The following is a 21,073-nucleotide window of genomic DNA, read 5'->3' on the forward strand; positions in this document are numbered from 1 at the left end:
CTCATGGACTGGTCGCCCTATGCTACTGCCTCTGATAAAGAGGTAGCAGTGTGGGGTGGCAGCAGCCTCTGTCCAGGGCAGAGTGATCCCAGATGGAATTGAGCCGTACTGCCTGCCCGCCCGGCTCCTAGTACACTTTAAATGCAGAGGGGCAGTGGGGGGTATATCCTGGACTCAGCATAAGCCAGGACTGAGCCAGGCTGCTGGTCAACTTGCTAAAAAATGTACTGTTGGGGGGTGGGAGGAAGAAATGCATGTAGTTTATAGCATTAATCTATAAGCTTTTACTTATTGGTTAATCGATTAATCAGCCACACTATTACATCGCTACACAGAAGTACTGAAAGTACCTAGAATTTGCAGCATACAGACTTATATTCCTCTTGGAACATAGTGATTAAATGAGCCATTGCTTCTCAGAGCAGAAACCTCCAAACCCAATCATTAATGTTTGATCTATATTGTCCCAAAAGTTCTTGGTTTCAGGATTTTTAAAAAACAAACAGTGTTCTTCCTTTTAGAAGCTAAATACTTTAAAAATAACTAACCATCTTGCCTAAAATAGTAAAATGACAAAATAAGAGAAATAAATCCACTTCCATTTTGAGCATTTTCATGCTCATTCTTAATAAAATAGAGAACAAAATCTTAAACCTTAGCCACAAAGCATCAAAAGGTGAATCCAAACAAAGTTTTATGATGCTAGACGAAGCTTTGTGATGCCATAGTAACAAAAGCATACATTTAATCATGGTGTAAGTATAGTTATCTTTCAATGAGAAATTCCATGCAACATTCTAAGTACATTTGATAAGTTCTGACCTGTGGTTGGTAAATAATTCTTGTATCCTTTAAATGCACCTCCAACTCCTCTAGAAGCCAATGTAAATAATACAAATGACTTCAATGGGAGCTGGATCAGATCCATAACACCTTAGCAAAACACAATATTTGCTTACCTTAGCTTCACCAATTTCCTTATCTGCAGTCTCAAGCACAATTTCTTTGTGTCTTTCTAACTGCTGTGCCAAATGGTCTATCTCACTCAATTCTTGGCATAATTCTTCATTTTTATTGCTTAAATGAACTACTTCACTAGTGACATTTTGTTTTGTGTCCAAAAGGTCTTGTATGCGATTCTCAAGCTCTTTATTTGTTTGCTGAAGATATTCAACCTAAGATATATTTATAATTAAAACATTAATATTATATACAAAAAGGCCACTAAAGAAGATAGAATACCTCTGCTAATGCTTCTGAATCACTGTACCTGCTTAACACATTCAAAACAAATAATCTCTCTCATTATATGAAACTAATTTTTCCTATTCTTAGAATATAATAAAAGTTTACATACAAAAAATATTGATTAACATGGAGTTAAAGTTGTAGGCTCTCTGAGCCTTAAGATCTTTGTATCCTACTAGAACACAAATTCAGTTCCCAAAACCCAAATGCTGAGAAACTAAGAAGTGTGGAGATAAGGCCCACTGTCATCTTTAAAATAAGCTTATGGCTAGTCAAGAAGAGTGCTATCCCATTGGTATAACAAACCCACTCCTGTGAGATGGTAGCTATGTTGATGGAAGAAGCTCTCCTGCCGACACAGCACTGTTCACACTGGTGCTTAAATTGCTATAACTTATGTCACTTACACTCCTTCAGTTATACTGAAAAAGTAGTGTAGACCTAGCCTTAGTATTGCCATAAAAATACAAACTTCAGAAAATTGGGAAGTGAATAGCCAAACTAAGGGAGTTGGAATATTGAGATTCTTTCAGCTCAGCCTTCCAATCGCATTCCTAGTTGCAAGCCTGCACCATTCTTGAAAGATATTAATGGGTAGACTGGCATCCATGTCTCAACATATTCCCCTCTACCACATCCTGGGGGCCATTAGTGGATGGAGAATCTATGTCCCTCTTAAGTCCCCACTTGCTCCCCTCTTCCCCATTCCTAATTTGTGCCTTGGCAATCGAAATACCTCTCTTTCCCCACAAAAAGTACTGAGGGGATATCATTATCCCCACATTCCTGACCATCCTTGAATTTGCACTCATGTCAACTGTAGCCCAGGGAAGCAGTCTGCTTACTTAAAGGAGGAAGGATGGGCCAGTGGTCAAAGCATTAGCCTGAGACTGATGACACCAGAGTACTCTGTAAGCTGTGCGCTTGTGTAGTCACTCAGGAGAGATTCAAATCCCACCCAGAGTATCCACATCTAGGTTTTTTGTTTCTACAAGTGGTACACATTGTACATATCTTGGTGCACATAGACATTTATTCTGCACATGGATGGAAAACTGCTTGAGATCCACGATTAATTTGCTGCTCTGTCCTTAACTTTCTGTGTGCATAACTTCCATTTAGGGTATGTCTATTCTTGAAGATAGGAGTGTGATTCCTAGCTCAACGAGACATATCTGGGCTTGCCTTCATCAAGCTAGCATACTAAAAAATAAAGCGTGGCCATGGCAACATGAGCTATGGGACAACTACCCCAATTATGCATGCAGGGTCTCTGATGGGCGTGTATTCAGGATAGCTAGCCCATCGTGCTGCCACAGCATATTTAGTGTGCTAGTTCAGCGTGGGCTAGCATAAGTATGTCTCAGTCTGGGAAACACACATTTTCAAGTGAATCCAAATATCAGAGAAAGATTTTACAGTTTCAACTTAACAAAATGAAAGTTACTCAACACAGACCAGAAAGTTTTAGATATACTGAAACCTTTGGGTTATGAACTTAAACGATTCTAAACGTAAATATTAAGCCATTTAAAAATATACTGGCAAACAAGACATAATACAATTTTAAATTAAGCATTTTAAGCTGATTTTGTTTCGAACATAAAACATACCGGTACTTTATAAAAAGAAGAGCTACAAGTCACTTATAGATTATTAGTATTTCTAGATTGGACAAACTAATATGCATAAATATATTACCTGCAAATTTAAATGGGCAATAAGCTTCTCATTACTTTTACTTCTGGATTCCAAAGATATAACATCATAAGAGCGACCACCATCCAGTGCTAGTACTAGACGTTCTATCTCTCTATCTCTCAGTTCAACCTTTAGGGAGAAAACATTTATTCCCTTTAAGTGCTTATTTATCTCTCAGCCAGTCTTAGAAAAACCTATTTTTGCATACATTAAATAGATCTATCACTGATTATATTCATCACTTTACAGTTGAAAATATTAAGAATATTCTACTCCTCGATCATTTTCCTCCTCCGAAGCCCACACGAATAATCCCAATCCTATTCCACTTATTTTTTGTAACAACACAAGAAAAACTATAGGGTTTGTATTCACTTAAAATGAGAAGAAACGAATCTGTGGTAAAAATTAAATTTGAGAAGTTGCTTGAAAAAATATCCTTTCCAAATGTACATCTTTAAAAAAGTAAATAGGAACAAAAAAGGTATATACTTTCAATATACAAAGTACAACAAAGACAGAGATTGCAGAAATACAAGAACTCAAAACTCAAAATATAGAAATGTTTTCAAAATCCAAAGTATGAGTTCAATCATATCTTTATTACTAATGATTATGACTGGCATGTATAAAATTGGCAAAAAAGTATTTTCCAAGTGTACTCCTAGTGTCAGATGCTTTCCACAAGCACTAGCAATTGTTGAGAACACATTATCATTAAAAAGTAAAAAAACCTCATTAAACAAATTCAAAGAAGAAAAACATCCAAGTACAGGTTGAATCTTTCTGGTCTGGGACTCTCTGGTTCAGCAACATCCGTGGTTGGCAGGACCATAGAGGTTGCTAGACCAAAGAGCTTCGGGAGGCTACTAGTGACAACACTGGAGCTTGGTGGCAATGGCCTCACGGGTTGTTTGGAGGACAGAATGGGAGCATGGCTGGGTCTACTAACAGATCCTGGAAGAGCCCAGAGACTGTCAGCAGAGAGGCAGGAATTGAGCTCCTCTGGTCTGCCAAACTATCTTCTCGGGACTGGTCAGGGCCAAAGGGTGCCAGACCAGAGAAATCAAACCTGTATTGGCTTTACATAATGTTCTTTATTCTTGTACCAAAATGCTTTCAAGCACATTACCATACTACCAGCTGACAGATACTAAGGGTACCCTTAACGAATACATCAAAACGTGCTGCATCAGTCAATTAATTCTAAGCAGCATTGCTTAAACCAGTAGTACCCAACCACGGGGACATATACTCCTGGGTGTATGCAGAGGTCTTCCAGATCAATGCATCTAGATACTCATATACTTTTACAACAGACTACATAAAAAAACCCCTAGCAAAATCAATGCAAACTAAAATTTCTTACGACTTATACTTAATACATAATACTTAAATATTATATACGGAAATGTAAATAAGAGGTAATTATATGGTAAAAAATGAGAAAGTAAGCAAATTTGTTCAGGAACACTGTCCTGTGACAAGGTTGTATTTTTATGTCTGATTTAGTAAGCAAGTAGATTTTAAGTGAGGTGAAACTTAGAGTACACAAGACAAAAATCACACTCCTGAAAGGCATGGGGTATAGTAGTCTGGAAATGTTAAGAGTCACTGGCTTAAACCACATGATGTATATTTTTATGCATTAGTTCAAGGAATCAAAATTGCCACTACACAAACAGATAATCCAAATGTAAGGATAATATTACTGTAAGGAAGTATTTTGTCACCTCTAATAGCCTGTGCATTCCTTCGGAAAAGAAAAGAGGTTATAATCTGATTAAGTGATCAGATTAAGGGATCAAGTCAATGATTCAGGCAATGGCAGAAAGCTTGCTAGGGTCACTGATCCATTTGCTTCTGTAGGTAGTGTCCATTTTGTTTTATAATCTTTAGATGTGCTTGTTTTAGATGAAAATGCATTAAGATCAGCATTTAGAAACTATTTTAAACCCAGAAAAGATTAAAGAATGTGACTTTGTAGAGGTGAGACTTAGTTTCCTTCCTTCCTTTTACCCAATTTGGTATTAGAAACTGAAGTTCACAAGACTATTTGGGAAGAATATCTGGTATTTCAGCTGGGAGTAACAAAAGAACAGAATTTCAATAAGAAAAGATATCATAATGTCCAGTTTTTTGTTATAAACTAAATAGCAATATGCATCCAAATTCCTACAGATGCTATACAATCTTACTTGACCAAAAGTAAAGGGGTAAAATGATCTGAATTAGTTAACTTGAATATTTTGAAAAGTAAACTGGGAAGTAAAAAAATAATGCTGTGGCAAAGAGAAGATGTGACACTGATTTGGAACACTCATCTTTGGTTCACTAGTATGAGAAGGCCACAGCTGGTGTTAGGGATGTTAAATGGTGTTAAATGGTGTTTAATGGTGATTACTTGATAAGGGGGGGGAACTGCAGAGGCGAAGTGGGGTTAGTTCCTGGACCTGGCCCTGCCTTTTAAATGTATTAAAAACTGCCTGATCCCCTACTATGCCTCTGCCCCACCGTCCCCCCGCAGAGATGGTGCTGGGGGTAACCAGCTTTTAAGCTGGCTCCCCCCAACACCAGCTCCTGCTCCCCCATCCTTTGCTGCCCCTCTCTGATAAGAGGCAGCAAGGGGGAGGGGGAAATGACTAGTTGAGTCACTAGTTGCTTACATCCCTAGCTGATGTGTCTGGATTCAATACTCATCTAAAGATTGGAAAAAGACCAGAATTCCTGGTCAGTCCCTATGCACGAAGGCAGTGTATAGGAAATCCAGAACAAAGAAAGCTATGTCTCTAACTCTCCAGATGACTACTTTGGAAGTTATAGTATGCTATGACTCTTCTGTATTTTTAGGTCTGATTTTTGTAAGTAAGTAAAAAAAAAAAAAAATCAGCTGCTGCGACTCATACAAAACTAACCAAAAGTATTTGGAAGTACAAGTTGAACCTCTCTCATCTGGGACCCACTGACCTGGCAACATCCGTGGGCTGGCAGGATCACAGATATTCCTAGATCAGACAGCTTTGGCTGCAGAAGTTGAGAATGGCTGGGAGCAGGACCAGTCTGGTCTGCAGCAGCCTAAAGGCCAGTAATCTGAGGATAAGAGAGCCCCGAGAGCGGCTGTCAGGCAGCTCCTGGGAGTGGCTTCCACCCCGCCCCGCACGGTGCCAGGAGCAGAGCCCAGCGAGCAGGCTGGGTGTAGCAGAGCCAGGCAAATGGGCCAGAGAAGGTCAGGCCTCCAATTCTTCCAGGGCAGCAGCCAGGAGGTGAACCCAGACACCTGACCAGTGTTCCCTCTATGCTGCTGGCAGCACAGCTTCACAGGTGATTAAACAGCCTTACCCAGTCAGAGGCTCAGGGCTTAAGGGTCAACTTGGTTTTAAGGAGAGGCAAGAAATCCAAGCATATACTCAACAGGAAAAAAAGACTGATTTCTGGGAGATGCCTTATAGACTCATAGACTTTAAGGTCAGAAGGGACCATTATGATCATCTAGTCTGAACCCCTGCACAGTGCAGGCCACAGAATCTCACCCACCCCCTCTCACCTGTATCTCAGATATCGAAGCCTTCAAATACTTTGAAGACCCTAAGATGCAGAGAATCCTCCAGCTGTGATCTATTCCCCATGCTACAGAGGAAGGCAAAAAGCCTTATTTTGCCTGCCTTGTTTGTATTAGGAATGTAAAATCCTAGTTAACCAATTGAGTGGGATCCTGCTCCTGACTGTCCCCCCTCTCCCCGCAAGCAGGGGCTGCCAGCAGCAGGAGATGGAAGCCAAGCATGCAAAGGGGATGGCTTCCACTCCTGACCTGTCCTCCTTCCCGGGCAAGGGGGTGACTCCTGACTCATGCAGGACTGGAGTGGTGGGCCATGGGCTGGGGCCAGCGCAGCTCCCAGGAATTGGTTAACTGGTACCTGGGAAGCACCATGCGGTAAGGATGATGGTTACCGGATAACTGATTACCCATTCACATCCTTAGTTTGTGTATGGCCTAAGGCTACTGTTCTCATTACACAGGAGAAAGATGCTTGCCATCATCTCTTTAGTATTAAGAGCTGACAGAGGTGGATTTGTTTGTGACCCACAAAAAAATTCAAATTAAAAGCCTACAAGAATCTCCTGAGAACAAGCAACCACCAACTGTAGATTGAAATGTCTATTCTTCTATCACTATATTTAAATAACTGACAAAGTAAGTCTCTGAAGAAGCTGGATAAATATCTATTCATCACAGACGGAAAATACTTTGGTTTCAGCTGATGATAAACTCCTTTATGAATTATTCAGGGTTATTAGGGAAGTTAAATTGGTTATCAGAAAAAGTACCAGGCTCAAGAGTGATGTTGTTATCATTTATGATTGCAATGGACAGCCTTTGAATTTTGGGGTGGGCCTGAGGAAAAAATTGCTATTACTCTTCCACACCAGTAATCAGATCACATGACTGCCCATGACTGGCATTAAAATTTTGGGAAGGACCATTAGAATGATTTTTGTATCCCTCTCTCCAAATTTTCAGGTAACACCACCAAACTTTTCCATTGTAGTAGAAGTGAAGACCAGATGATTATGATGGATAAAGTGCATAGTGAATATTCAAAAACATATCATGGAACATCTCTCAATATAGTGTAGGAACTGAGGGTAGTTAGGACTCCCATTCACAAAAAATTGATACATACATTCTAGGTGATTTTCTGCTTTTTGTCCAATTGCATTAGCAAATCCCAACTAGTCAACAATGTTAATGTAACTTAATCACTAAAAATCCCATAGTTTCCCTAAAAATTTTCAATCTCTAGGGAAGCACAATAAGATAAAAGTCTGAATTACATAACATTCATTTACCTAAAAAAAATATCTGCTTTTCTTGCTTCTTCCCTTCTACCATTTTCTTATTAGTTCTTTACTTCCATCTCCACACCATTTTGTTCTCATTTCTGTCTTGGATCATTCTCTCTTTGGAAGGCAACATCTATCTTCCTCTTTTCCACATTTACTCCCATATTGCTGACCACGGTCTTATTTCTTCCTTGGTTACACCATTTCTACACCCCAGATATTTTCATCTCTGTCCTAAGTATTCCACATTGCTATCCACTATCTCTTCAAGGTGTTCCCTCATTTCCATTTCTAATATTATACATGGCACTTCAGTGGCGTTTTTCAAAAAAGTGATCATCACATGACTACTATTATGGGGAAAGTTAGGATTATTACCTCCATTTTACAAACTGAGCAACTGAGGCTAAGAGGAGGTCAGTGTGGAATACAAACTTCCCCTGCTCCCAGACCCAAGTAAAAAACTACTAGATCCAAGTGTCTAACACTACTGACCTACTTCTTGTGGCCTGAGGTCATACTGACTTCTCAGCAGAAGGGTGGCTTAGCTGCAGACAGCTGGAAGGCAACTTTCAGCAGCCCTAGAACAATCAACAGTAGACCTTGACATTCCCTTCAGAGCTACAAAATTACCTGTGAATCTCCCCCGACTAAAATTAAAACAGGTATAGTTATGGGTTTAATGACTCACAAAGGTAAGCTGTGGGTAGTTGTTTAGTGAACTATGAAGAGCCTAAGCATTTTGGGAGGAGGAGGGAGGGACCAGTGACAAACTATAGCCCTAGTAAGTTATTTTAACTCATTTACATTTCCAAGGCTTTCTCTGAAAAGAGGCTTTTTTTAAAGACGGTAGGGTGGGGGAATAGAGAGAAGGAACGGGACCTGAGGGGGGGGGGGGGAGGAAAGGCCACGTTTTCTCAATGTCAGAGGTAAAATTAAAACAAAAAAATTTTAGAGCTAACTTTAAAAATTAGTAAGAATTCATCAGTTTTAAAAGAAATCCGCTCTTGGATGAGAAAACAAAAACTTTAATAATCAACATCCAATTCCATTAGAGTAGTAGATGTTATTAAACTACAAGTTGGACCTCCCTGGTCCAGTACCTTCAGGACCTAAGCGGTACCAAACAAGGGAGTTTGCAAGATTAGGAGAGGTTAGGCTCCAGGCTCTCCCGGGACTCCTCTCAGTGCTCCACTGCCCCCAGCAGCCAGGCTCCACTATATTTCCTGGGCCACTGGCCCGCTAGCCAGGCTCTGCTCTGGTACCTCGCTCTACTGTCTCCAGGCCCGCACCTTACTGCCCCTGGCCTACTAGTCAGGCTCCACTGTCCCTAGCCCCTCGGGAAGTTGGCCTGCCAACCAGCCTCTACTGCCGAGGACCCTGCTCAGGACGCCAGTCTGGCTCTGCTCCCAGCCATTTGCCAGCAAGGCTCCCTGCCCCCTGGCTCTGCCAGCCCACCAAACCAGCTCTGCTCCCAGGCACTGCCAACCTCTGCAGCTGGAGCTCTCTCTGGTCCAGCAAAATCAGTGGTCCTGATAGAACACAGCTGTTGCCAGACCAGAGTCCCAGACAAGAGAGATTCAACCTGTATTTGGTTTCAAAATATTTGTAATTTTAGATCTAAACATATACCCCGTTCTGAATGTTTAAAAAAAAAAATCTCAAGTTTATCATTAATTTCAACTAAGCCAATATTGGATCATGTACTATAACTGCCTTTCCTTTTTTATTTGAAAATGTTTAAAAACACAGTATTATTTATATAAAAATATATCCTATCTCTCTCTCCACATATGCAGAGTGCAAATCTCAAAGTTAGTACTTTAACCCAAAAAGGAATGTAATAAACCACACATGGACTATGAAACTGCAGCCTATCCCAACCAGATACATTTAAAAAAAATAATATGGTCAAGTAGATGCACGTCTAAACTTAACAAAAAGATTATTCTTAGAGTGTATATTTGTACATCCAAGTAATCCTGCAATTATTTATGCTTATTTACATACCATGAAAGCCTCAATTAAAACCCTATTAAACTAGGGCTGTCAAGCAATTTTTTAAATTGCACTGTTAAACAATAATACTATATATTTTATTTACATTTTTTTATTTTTTCTATATTTTGAAATGTTAATTTCAATTACAACACAAAATACAAAGTGTAATAGTACTTACTATTTTTATTTTTTATTACAAATATTTGCCCTATAAAAATATAGTATTTTTCAATATACCCAATACAAATATTGTAGTACAATCTCTTTATTCTGAATATTGAATTGTGTATAAAAAATGCATACAAAAATAAAACAATGGAAAACTTTAGGTCCTATGAGTCCGCTTAGTCCTACTTCTTGTTCAGTCATATCACTCAGAAAAACAAGTTTATTTACATTAGCAGAAGGTAAAGTTGCCTGCTTCTTTACAATGTCACCTGAAAGTGAGAACATGCACATGTAAGTCATTGTTATAGCTGGTGTCACGAGATATTTACGAGCCAGATGCGCTAAAGAACCATATGTCCCTTCAGACTTCAACCACCATTCCAAAAGACATGTGTGTGGGGAGGGTGGGAGAGGGGGGAAGAGGGAGAAGCCACATGACTCCCTAAATGATGAGTTTTAATCAATAATAATCCAAAGCAATGCAGATGTTCATTTTAATTATCAGTGTGAGATCCCACCAACAAAAGGCTGGTTTTCTTTTTTGATGGTTCAGGTTCTGTAGTTTCCACATTGGAATGTTGCTCTTTTAAGATTTCTTAAAGCACGGTCTGCACCTCGTCCTGCTCAAATTTTGGAAGATATTTCAGATTCTTAAACCTTGGGCAGGAAGTTGCAGCTATTTTTATAAATCTCATATTGGCACCTGCTTTGCATTGTCAAATTTGCAATGAAGGCATTTTTTACATGAACATGTGATACGTTATCACCTGAGACTGAAATATATGGCCAAATGCAGGTAAACCAGAGCAGGAGACATACAATTCTCCCCCCCTCCCCCTGGAGGACTTTAGTCACAAATTTAAATTAAAATATTCACTGGCAATGTGTGTGGGGGGGGGGGGGAAGAGGGGAAGCCACATGACTCCCTAAATGCCATGGGTAGGAGGGGCAAGAGGCTGGGCAGCCCAGGAGATTAGCAGGGGATCTAGCGTTGGTAATAGGGGTTGGATCCCCCTGTACTCTCTGGCAGATGTGGGGGGCTGTGTGTGCAGCAACATGTCTCAACTCCCCTGGCTCCTGGCTATGTTGCTGCACTTCCCACCTGGTGGTCCATAGAAAGATTGAAAGTAAAGATTGGGCCCTCCACGGGACTGAGACTTTCTGTCATGTAAGACTCACCCGGGGCTTGCGGTTCGTGACCATCCATCCTCTCACCACCAGCTACACTGCTGTTTATGCTCCAGCCCTCTCCCTCCTCCCAGTCCCGTAGTAGGCCCAATCTTTACTTTTCTTTTTCTCCCCCCCTCCCCGCATCCAGGGCTCCGCACTTGGCCAAGGGCAGAATGCCAGGGTAGGAGCTGCATTTGGCCATGAGAGCGCCCTCCCCGTATCGTCCATGGATGGGCAGGGGATGGAGGAGGCGGGAGCTGATGAAGCAGCGCAGGCCAAATGACGTGGTGTCCAACCAACACTTCCTGCTGCTCCCCTCGACACAGAATGGCGAAAGGCAGGGACTGGGAGCTGACAGACTCCAAGCCTGCAGATTTCCACATGGATAAAAAGTCCTAGCATGCCAGCGGTTTGCCCTGCTCAGCTGGGAAGTGACCCCGGAAAGTGTTGCAGACAATGCTGTTATCTGCTCAGACATTTGTTTGCTTGCAGGCACAGAGCCTCTCAGCTCCCATTGGCTATGAATGGCGAAAAGCAGCCAGGGGGAGCGGAGAACTCTGTGCCCTGCCATCTGCATGTTCCTCAACCTGCACTGAAGCTGACAAGCTGTGATTGTTCTCTGGACTCAGCTTATAAATGGGTCAGTCACTTTTTACCATTTTTTTTTCTCTTTTCTGAAGCGATCGTGTTACATGAATACGTCACCCCGCTCTAACCGTTCAAAAGCTATTATCATGGCGGGAAGGGCTTAGTTGGGCCACTAGCAAAAATGATTGATGGATCCAATAAAATTTTATTAAATAAAAATATGGCACTTCAAAGTTAAATAAATATTATATAAATATTAAACAATACTATGTTTAGATAACATGAACTATTATACATTTCAAATGATTATCAAGTAATGGAATGTTTGAAAACAGCTACATTGTTGGGGGGGGGTCCAACAATTTTAATAGATTGAGAAAGCGTCCGTATGCTCAAAAAAGTTGGGAACCACTGCCCTAGCGATATGGCCGGTGAGTTCAGGAGGCCCCAACCCCTCCTGCCGGCACCAGGCCCCTCTCCCCTCCCCATTAGCCCTCCTGGGCCACTTCACTTGGGGGAGAGGGTTTAGGGGAAGAGGTTAGGCGGGAAGATGTAGGGCAGGGGCAGGACCTGGAGTGGAGGGGGCATTTTCCCAGTCCTCCTCTGAGTAGCACTGGGAGGAAACACATGGTGGAGGGGTTCATGTGGCCAATGTCCCTTCTGTGTCCTTCCCGGAACGCATTATTTTTGTAATGCGTATCATCAGCATGGGAGCATGTCCTCTGGAATGGTGGCTGAAACATGAAGGGGCATATGAATGTCTAGCATATCTGGCATGTAAATACCTTGCAATGCCAGACATAAAAGTGCCATGTGAACACACCTGTTCTCATTTTTAGGTGACATTTAAATAAGCATGTAAATGTAAACAAACTTGTTCATTTTAGCAATTGGCTGAATAAGAAATAGGCCTGTGTGGGCTTGTAGGCAGCAAAGTTTTATATTATCTGTATTTGTAAATTGCGCTTTCACAATAAAAAAGATCTCACTACAGTACTTGTATGAAGTGAACTGAAAAATACTATATTTTGTAAAGATTATAAACAGTGCAAATTTTTTAATTAAAAATATAGCACAAAGTGAGCACAAGTGTATTGTATTGTAATTTAAAATCAATACATTTGAAAAGGCATAAAACTATCCAAAAGTTAAACAGAATACCAACTGAAATGTATTAACAGAATGATTAAAACTGCAATTATTTGTGATTAATTTTTTAAATCATGATTAACTTTTTTGAATTAATCATGAGTTAACTGCCCTACATCAAATATATGTTATTTAATGGACTCATGGATACAAACAGAATATAAGCAATAGGAAAACATCTATTAAAAATCTTTTCACTAGCAATTTCATTCAGAAGTGTAAAAGCAGAAGCAGAACATTAGCAATTTATGGAACTCATTCTGAACAAATTTGAATGTAATGCTTTTCTAGTGATGTAAAAAAATATAAATGATATACAGACTATTCCAGTGTTACTGTGGGGAAAAAAAAATACCTAAAGTGTTAATTCTACCTGTTTGCTATAATTTTTCACCCCACGTTCAGATAGCTCCAGCTTTTCCTGCAATTCGGCTACTTCCAACTGAAGTTCATGAATTCTGAAATATATTTACAAGAGAATGCATATCTCTAATTTGGTTTTATTGATAAAGTCAACACAAGCATATTATAGTGAGATAGCATATCAACAGTTTTCTATTAATATTTGCTCCTTTCCCCCTGCAAGAAATACATTGGACTAAATAGAAGTGTTATGGTCATGAATACTATAGGTACAAAGGTTTCAGTATGAAAAATAGACAAGTTTAAATAGAAGAAAGCTATGAAGATAGAGTAAAGATTTTTTTTAAATTACTACAGCCTCAAACAAGGTCAAGTTTCTAGAAAACACATTCTTAATATATAATCAGAAAAAGGAAAAAAACATACACACATAGACAAATACAAAAATGAGACACTCTTACCACAAAACATTGCCCTTTTAGCTTCAATTGACAGTATTTGAACTAAAGTTCATTTAAAGATACAATATTAGAATCTCAAGAGAAATGCTTTAAAACAATAAGTTGTTTATTAAATGTCCATTGTTATAGTGTTATAAATGTACTGTATTGTAAGATAATAACAGGGTTCAAAAAAGAACTAGAAAAATTAACGGAAGATAGGTTCATCAATGGCTATTAACCAGGATGGACCAGCATAGTGTCCCTACCCTCTAGAAGCTGGGAATGGGTGACAGTGAATGGATCATCATTCCCTCTGAACCACCTGGTATTGGCCACTGTCGGAAGACGGATACTAGCCTAGATAGACCACTGAATTGACCCAGTATGGCCATTCTTATGTCATATGTAGAATTTAAGAAAGAAAAAATGTAATCTTTATTCCACACTGAGAGCATTGTCAGTCAATAAAAATGATATTCAGTATAACTAGACTATGCTTAGAGAATGTATATTTCATTTTCGAGGCTCACTTGATTTCTCTGGTGTCATTGCCACAGACATACATGCATTACAAGGTCTGCTTGTGCAATAGGTTCTTCTTGGCAAAGAAGTCTAGAAATTCAAGTAACTGTGTGACTAGTGCTTCATACAAGGAGACATTAAATGCTATCTGATGTTGAAGATTAAAGTGATGAGAAAAACATTGCTCCGACCATAAACGAAAACAAACATACAATCACCAACATTACAAAATTTTGAAAACAAGTATTTAAGACACCTGTTATCAGCCACTTGAAGAAGATCTGCAACATAGGGGTCATCTGGCTGAGGTATTGGATAGGCACTGACTCCTGAAGGAGGCACAGGTTGGTCAATTTGCATTAGTTGACGCCTGAATGGAATGTTTCTTTTCCTGCCACCTTAAAGAAAACACACACACAATGTTTATTACTTAAAAACCTGAAGTAAAAGAGGACATTATATTTTCAGCTGAAGTGAAGAATTCACTCTGAATTGGCCTGTTTTCTCCTTTTCATCACAGAGATATACCCATGTCATACATTCTTGATAACATCCTTAAATAAATATTAATTTTTCGTGATTCCAATTTTAAATAACCAAATATGCACTCTGACCCAAATTAAGCCCAATAAAAGAAATTTCCCTCAATATGTTCTGATGCCTATACAACACAAGCTATAAAACTTGCAACTATTTCACCACTCCTCACTCTCTCAATTAAGTGGCTAAAAGAACAAGAACTGCAAGTAAGAACACTGCTGAGAAAATGTTTAAGAACACTTAAAACAAGTTTTAGATTCTGTTATTTCTATTTGTAATATTTTCAAACAAATATATCTCAACAGTCATGTATACAATGTGTTGTTGTAACCATGAATGTCCCAGGATATTAGACCAGGTGGGTGATGAAATATTTTTTACTAGATCAACTTCTGTTGGTAAGGGAGATGAGCTTTTTAGCTACACAGAGCTCCTCTTCAAGACAGAAATTTATCCAGAAAAGATATTACCTCATGATATAATAATGGTAAACAAAGTTCACTTGTATGCAATTCTAAAGTTAGTGGATTTAGCAGAGAATCCAGTGATTAGGTTTAAAAATGCTAGTTTTGCCTTACAGTGAAATGTTAAGACAAATTAGCCTGTATATCAATAGTGAGATCTACAAATGATAAGAAATTTTCATTAACACAAGAATGAATAGAAACTGCACAACATGCAACATTCTAGCCCACATTTTGTTCTCCCCTCCTCCCCTCACTTTCCACCTTTGCTGTAGAATTTAGTGTAAAAAATATGGCAATTTCCTGCAATATCTTAGACAACATTTTACTGAATTAATTGCAAGTATCGTGACGTCTAGCATACCAAATTTTTAATAATTATTATTTCAGGCTGGAATTGTAGGTAATCATACCCTTAGAGAGGTTACAAAGTAGAATCTGCAAGAAACTATTTTTTTTAATCCGACTCTGCAATACCCACTCCCACTCACTCCAGAATTGTTTCTGGCATATTTATCCAACTCCCACCCACAAAAAACTTAGATCCCACAAAAGAGACAGACTCCTCCATTGTGCTAAAAACAAAAAGCAGAATACACGTTGGAATTTATACACTTTTTACCACTAAAAGAACAAAACAAATCTTGCTTAAGCCACATTAAAATACTTTTACTTTTATAATAATCATCAACTCTTTTTATCCTCTCTTAAATTTAAATATTAAATCATTTATTTAAAAAAAAACAAAAACAAAAAAAAACCAGAAAAACTTGTTTTATGCTACTGAAATTGAATTTATGGTTAATGAAAGATTCAATGTTTTCCCACAAATTACCTTCCTGTAAGAAAGTACATTTTATCTGATCCCACTCTTATGGCAGCAGTCCTGCAGGATCTAGGTTCCACTGTGGGGCTCTACTAAACAGCAATGAAAGTACTAGCTCAAGCCTATCCCACAACCCCCTTGTTTCCACACACCAGTTGTGCTGAGGGCTCAAACCTAAGATCACAGATCCCTGCAGGGTTGGAGGGTCTCAGCCTGTGTTAAGATGAGACAGAGTCCGAGTTCTAATGCTTTCCTGAGCTTAACTCAGATTTTGGAAGTTCTCCAGATATATCCTAGAGTTCCTCCTTATACACACCTAAAGCTTACCAGTAGCACTGTCACAATTAGGAAATAGGGAAGAAGTACAGTTTTCCCAATATGCAACACATTCATAGTGTTAGAATGTTGACCCGGGGGCAGAAGGTGCTAGGCGCTCTGGGATAAAATTACTTTGACTTGGGTCTGTGCACTGTAGTATGGATGCCAGAGAACTACATTTAAGCATGGATCAGAAAATCCTTAAACTAGGGTTAAAATGCATGAGACGCGCCAATCATTGCTTTTGAAGGATGGACATTTATCAGAGAGACTGAGGGAGGAGCTGAGGTGTCCTCTGGTAAACTTTTTAGCAGACATTTAGGCTTGTATTGTTTTTAAATGTTTTCTCTGTAATGCTTTCACCTTAACAATAAGCATGGTTGCCTATAAATAACCATGTGGTAACTTATAAATGTGGGCTATTATGCTTCAAAGAGAAAAAGTGCAGACAACAGGGCTTGTACTACACACCAGTGATTTTCCAAATACAGGTTGCCACCCAATAATGGGTCATGGAAAGTCAGGCACCGGGTTGCCTGACTGTAGGGTGACCAGCAGGGTTACTGAAGCCAGCTTCCTGTCTGTCCTGGTACTGAAGACCACACAGTGCCCTGGAAGAGGACAGCAGCAATTCCAGCTCTTAGGTACAAGAAAGTAGCCAACTCTCACTAGGGATGCCCACTGTGGCTGTTACAGGACAGTACAGCTTAATGCAGATCTGAGACTGCTCTGACAGATTAACTAGCATGCTGCTAATTACTGTGCAGTCAATATAGGCAAGGAAACTACATAGTAACCATGACCAAGTGACACAATGCAAAGAAAAACTTCTGAGACATGGATTTACCTATGACAGTGTTAAATATGATTTGTCATTGGTAGTAAAAATCAGTCAAAATTATGTTGGATAACACGATACCCAGGGCTCGACAAATCTGCTCTCCCACTCGCCTGTGGCGAGTAGATTTTGGCAGCTGGCAAGCTGTGACGGGGCGGCGAGGGCGACCTGCCCCGCACTTCAATGCCGCCCGCCGACCCCCGTGCTGCACGGCAGCGCGGTGTTCTGACAGCTGTCTGCACAGCTTGTTTTCGTGCGGCCGTCCAGCTGAACGTCATGCAGGGGGGCCGAGTCCTGGGACGGGAGCCGGAAGAGGGGACGGAGCCAGTGTGCGCGTGCGTCCCTGACATCAGGGGAAGAGGTGCCGGTGCAAGAGAGTGCCGCATTCAAAAGGAGAGCAGCGGAGGAAGGCAGAGGGGAGAGGAGACGGAGGAGAGTAACGGAGGGAAAGGGGAGAACAGAGGAGTGAGCTAGAAGATGGCAGTGGGCGGAGGAGTGAAGGGTTAGAGCAGAGGGGGATGGGAGACAGAGGAGGTCAGAGAAGGCAGGAGGGAGACGGGGAGTGGAGCCGAGAGCAGAGCGTGGGGGCAGAGGACGTGAAAGGAGAAGCAGAGGTAGGAAGCAGCCCAGGACGGGGCTCCTTAGCATCTTCGCTCTGGGCTGCTTACTACCTCCACTTCTCCTTTCACGTCCTTTGCCCCCATGCTCTGCTCTCTGCTCCACTCCCCGTCTCCCTCCTGCCTTCTCTGACCTCCTCCGACTCCCGTCCCCTTCCGCTCTCACCCTTCACTCCTCTGCCCACCGCCGTCTTCTAGCTCACTCCTCTGTTCTCCCCTCTCCCTCCGTTACTCTCCTCCATCTCCTCCCTCCTCTCTTCCGCTCTCCTCTGCTCCCCTTTTGAATGCTGCACTCTCTTGTGCCGGCGCCTCTCCCCCGACATCAGGGACGCACACACACTCTGGCCCTGGCCTACGCCCATGTGTGGCCCTGCCCTCGCTTCCAGCTCCCTTCCCAGGACTCAGCCCCCCTGCATGCAGCTCAGCTGGGCGGCCGCACAGGAGCAAGCGGCGCAGACCGCTGTCAGAATGCCGCGCTTCCCATGCAGCCCGGGGGTCAGCACCGTGGAAGTGCGGGGTGGGTCACCCTCGCTGCTGCGGAGCAGCCCTGCCCCATCACGGAAGCAAACATGCCGTCCTAGTTGTCCCGTTCTCCGGGTGGCATGCACCTGCGCAGTGGAGGTCACGCGGTGGGGGTGGCGAGTCCCGTTTTTGTCTGGTGAGTAGGGTTTTCTATAATTTGTCAAGCCCTGATGATACCTTAAGGTCGAGTTCAAATTATGTAATTTTCCAGAAGCAATATGCTTTGATAATAACGTAACACAAATATTTTAAGCGTATGAAAAAGCAGACTTGCAGAGCAGAGATACTTTAGATAATAATTATAGTGTGCAGAAATGCTAAGTTTCTTCACAGCTTGATATTATTACCTAGAAAGCAGAACATCACCGCAGTCTGGGAAAAGCAAGACTGCCTAGGATAGCTTTATATTCAGTGGTCATACCTGGAGTTTGTACTACTGCTTGTAGATTCTTCTCCTGAAGTTGCTGAATTTTTTCAGTCTTGGCTTTGTTATCTCGCTCTAATGATCGAATTTTATGCATATATTGGTTATTCAAAAATTTCAAGTCAGCTGTGTCATGTTCAACCTTTCTTAATGTGGCCTTCAAGTCTTTAGAAAAACAACAACAAAAGTTAACAATATTCTAATAGCATAAACATATGCATAAAGGAGTCAGATGTCCTCATTTTCAAAAACACAATAATTGTATGTAGTCCTTTAGATACTTGCAACGTTCATGCAAACTTCCTCATTATTACTACAGATTGGACCTTAATACTCTGGCGCCCTTGATACGTGACTGATCCCAAACATGGGAATTTGCCAGACATGGAACGATCCCCTGCCACTGCCACCCCCCTCCCAATCTGCTGCCCCTCCCTGTCACCAGCTCCATTTCTGACCCTTGCTGGCACCCTGCCTCGTGCAGCTAGCCTTGACCAGGCTTGCCAGACACCTCTACCCCCTCCCGCCCTTTACAAAAATATGTTTTCCCTTTCAGAAGTATATAACCAATACAACTCTGCAAGACAGAACTATGTTCTCTTCAGGATTGTTAACTAAATTTCAATTACAAAATTTTAAGTTATATGAGTCCATGAATGAAAAGCATTTTTATAATAGATAAGTATCAGTGATACTACAGGAAGAACACTGGCTTCCAATGTTAGATTTCAGGGGGAGTTTGCAGTTCACCTGATGAGGCAAAAAAAACCACAAAATTTGAAAAGTGAACAAATTTGATTTTAGAAATCACTGAAAAAAAATCATAAAGGTGGAACCATATAAAGATTTTTCATTAATACTTATATGCACACAGACCCCTTTTAGAGTTAAGCCACATGTTGAACAGCAATATTCCTGAATTTTAATTTTTAAACAATTTTCCATGTTTTAGATGTACAGTGATATTCAGACCTCAGTGGTTCAGGAGTCAAATTAATAATCAACATTAATGACAAGAGCCACAGGAGTGTGAATTCATTGTTTCATTTACTATCTATTTCTATTTAAATGTATATTAAAAGTTTCACATCAAAATGACTGAGTGAGCAAGTATTATACAATTAATTAGTAACGTAGCAAAAGCATTCTGATTGGTTAATTTCTTAGACAGGTTAATAATTAACATCACATAGTGTTGTAATATCATGGGCTGCAAAGAGCCACAGGTGACACAGTAAAGAAACACTTGCAGCTCCCGAGACGTGGTCTGTGTATCACTGCATTAGAAGTATCTCAGAAAAAGAAACATGTAACTTGATATGATCAGTATTTAATGTACTGAAATTAGCAATCTTTGAACTACAGAATAAATATCTGTACATTTAGGCCCCAGTCCAATAAACACACTGATGTCAATAGGATACACTTGAGTTTAAAGTTAAGAATATACAGAAGAATTTGCAGAATCAGAGCCATATGTGTAATCAAACAAAATCCAGTTATTGTATATTCAGAAAGATTGAAAATTATTGTAATTTTTAATGTTACCTTTAACATGATGTTCAGATTCTTCTTTCAGTTTCAATATCTCTAAATGTAGTTCATTATTTTCTCTGGTAAGTTTAGCATTCTCTGCTTTGTAAGGTTCCAGAATAGCATCAAAATTGCTGCATTCTTTTTCAATTTTTCCAGCAGATAACTTTGTACTGCGCAAGCTCTCAGTTGTATGGACAAGATCACTGAAATCAAAAGACAGTAGATAGAATCCTGACTTCGGGTAAGAATCCTTACCTTAAGTCAGAATATCAAATTCAGTTATGATCCCAAATGGTTATTTTGTTTTTAAAAAAGGCAGCCCTGTTGTTTGAAACTAGGGATGTGAATGGCTAACCGATAAGCATCAACCTTGGTGAGTGATGCTTATTGATTATAGTTAACTGACGGGGGCTGGAGCAGCCTCCCACCTGCCTTGGGCAAGAGGCTGCTCCAGTCCAATGGAGCCTGCCACGAACGGACTTGCAAAAATGTATGAATAATTGGTGGTTAGCTCTGTCCAGGCCTGTCATTGGGAAGGCAAAAGGGGGCAGGTGACCTGGAGCCCAGTGATTCAAAAATACTGCAACAATTGTAGCCCTGGGCACTTTGAAATGCTGCCAAAGCGACTGTCCATGCACCTCTGAGCTGCAGGGTGTGAGGGCAAGTGCATTCTGGACAGTGCTAAGGACTGATCTCCAGGATCCCACCCCTTCCACCGCAGGCATTGCCCCTTCTGGATGCACAGAGCCTCCCCCCCCCCCCCCACACACACACACTCTGCTCTGGGACCTGT

The 21,073-nt window shown here is 40.7% G+C and overlaps 1 protein-coding gene across 8 annotated transcripts in view; it reads right to left on the minus strand.

Annotated features, from left to right (window-relative positions):
* Positions 1-21,073, minus strand: part of CEP135 (centrosomal protein 135) — an 85,359-nt gene that overhangs the window by 54,148 nt on the left and 10,138 nt on the right. For 7 of the 8 annotated variants that reach the window (XR_012904293.1, XM_075930389.1, XM_075930384.1 and 4 more), the window contains exons 3-8: positions 20,293-20,483; positions 18,742-18,909; positions 14,452-14,593; positions 13,241-13,325; positions 2,950-3,078; positions 960-1,175 (exon numbers count right to left, since the gene is read on the minus strand). Coding sequence is in view for 7 of the 8 variants with exons in the window: in XM_075930389.1 (XP_075786504.1) it covers positions 960-1,175; positions 2,950-3,078; positions 13,241-13,325; positions 14,452-14,593; positions 18,742-18,909; positions 20,293-20,483 (931 nt within the window). In the remaining variant the exon portion in view is untranslated. The remainder of the gene's footprint in view (positions 1-959; positions 1,176-2,949; positions 3,079-13,240; positions 13,326-14,451; positions 14,594-18,741; positions 18,910-20,292; positions 20,484-21,073) is intronic. The other variant, XM_075930390.1, reaches the window with a different exon arrangement.

Source organism: Pelodiscus sinensis, chromosome 5 (genome assembly GCF_049634645.1).
Source record: "Pelodiscus sinensis isolate JC-2024 chromosome 5, ASM4963464v1, whole genome shotgun sequence".
Classification (NCBI taxonomy): Eukaryota; Metazoa; Chordata; order Testudines; family Trionychidae; genus Pelodiscus; species Pelodiscus sinensis.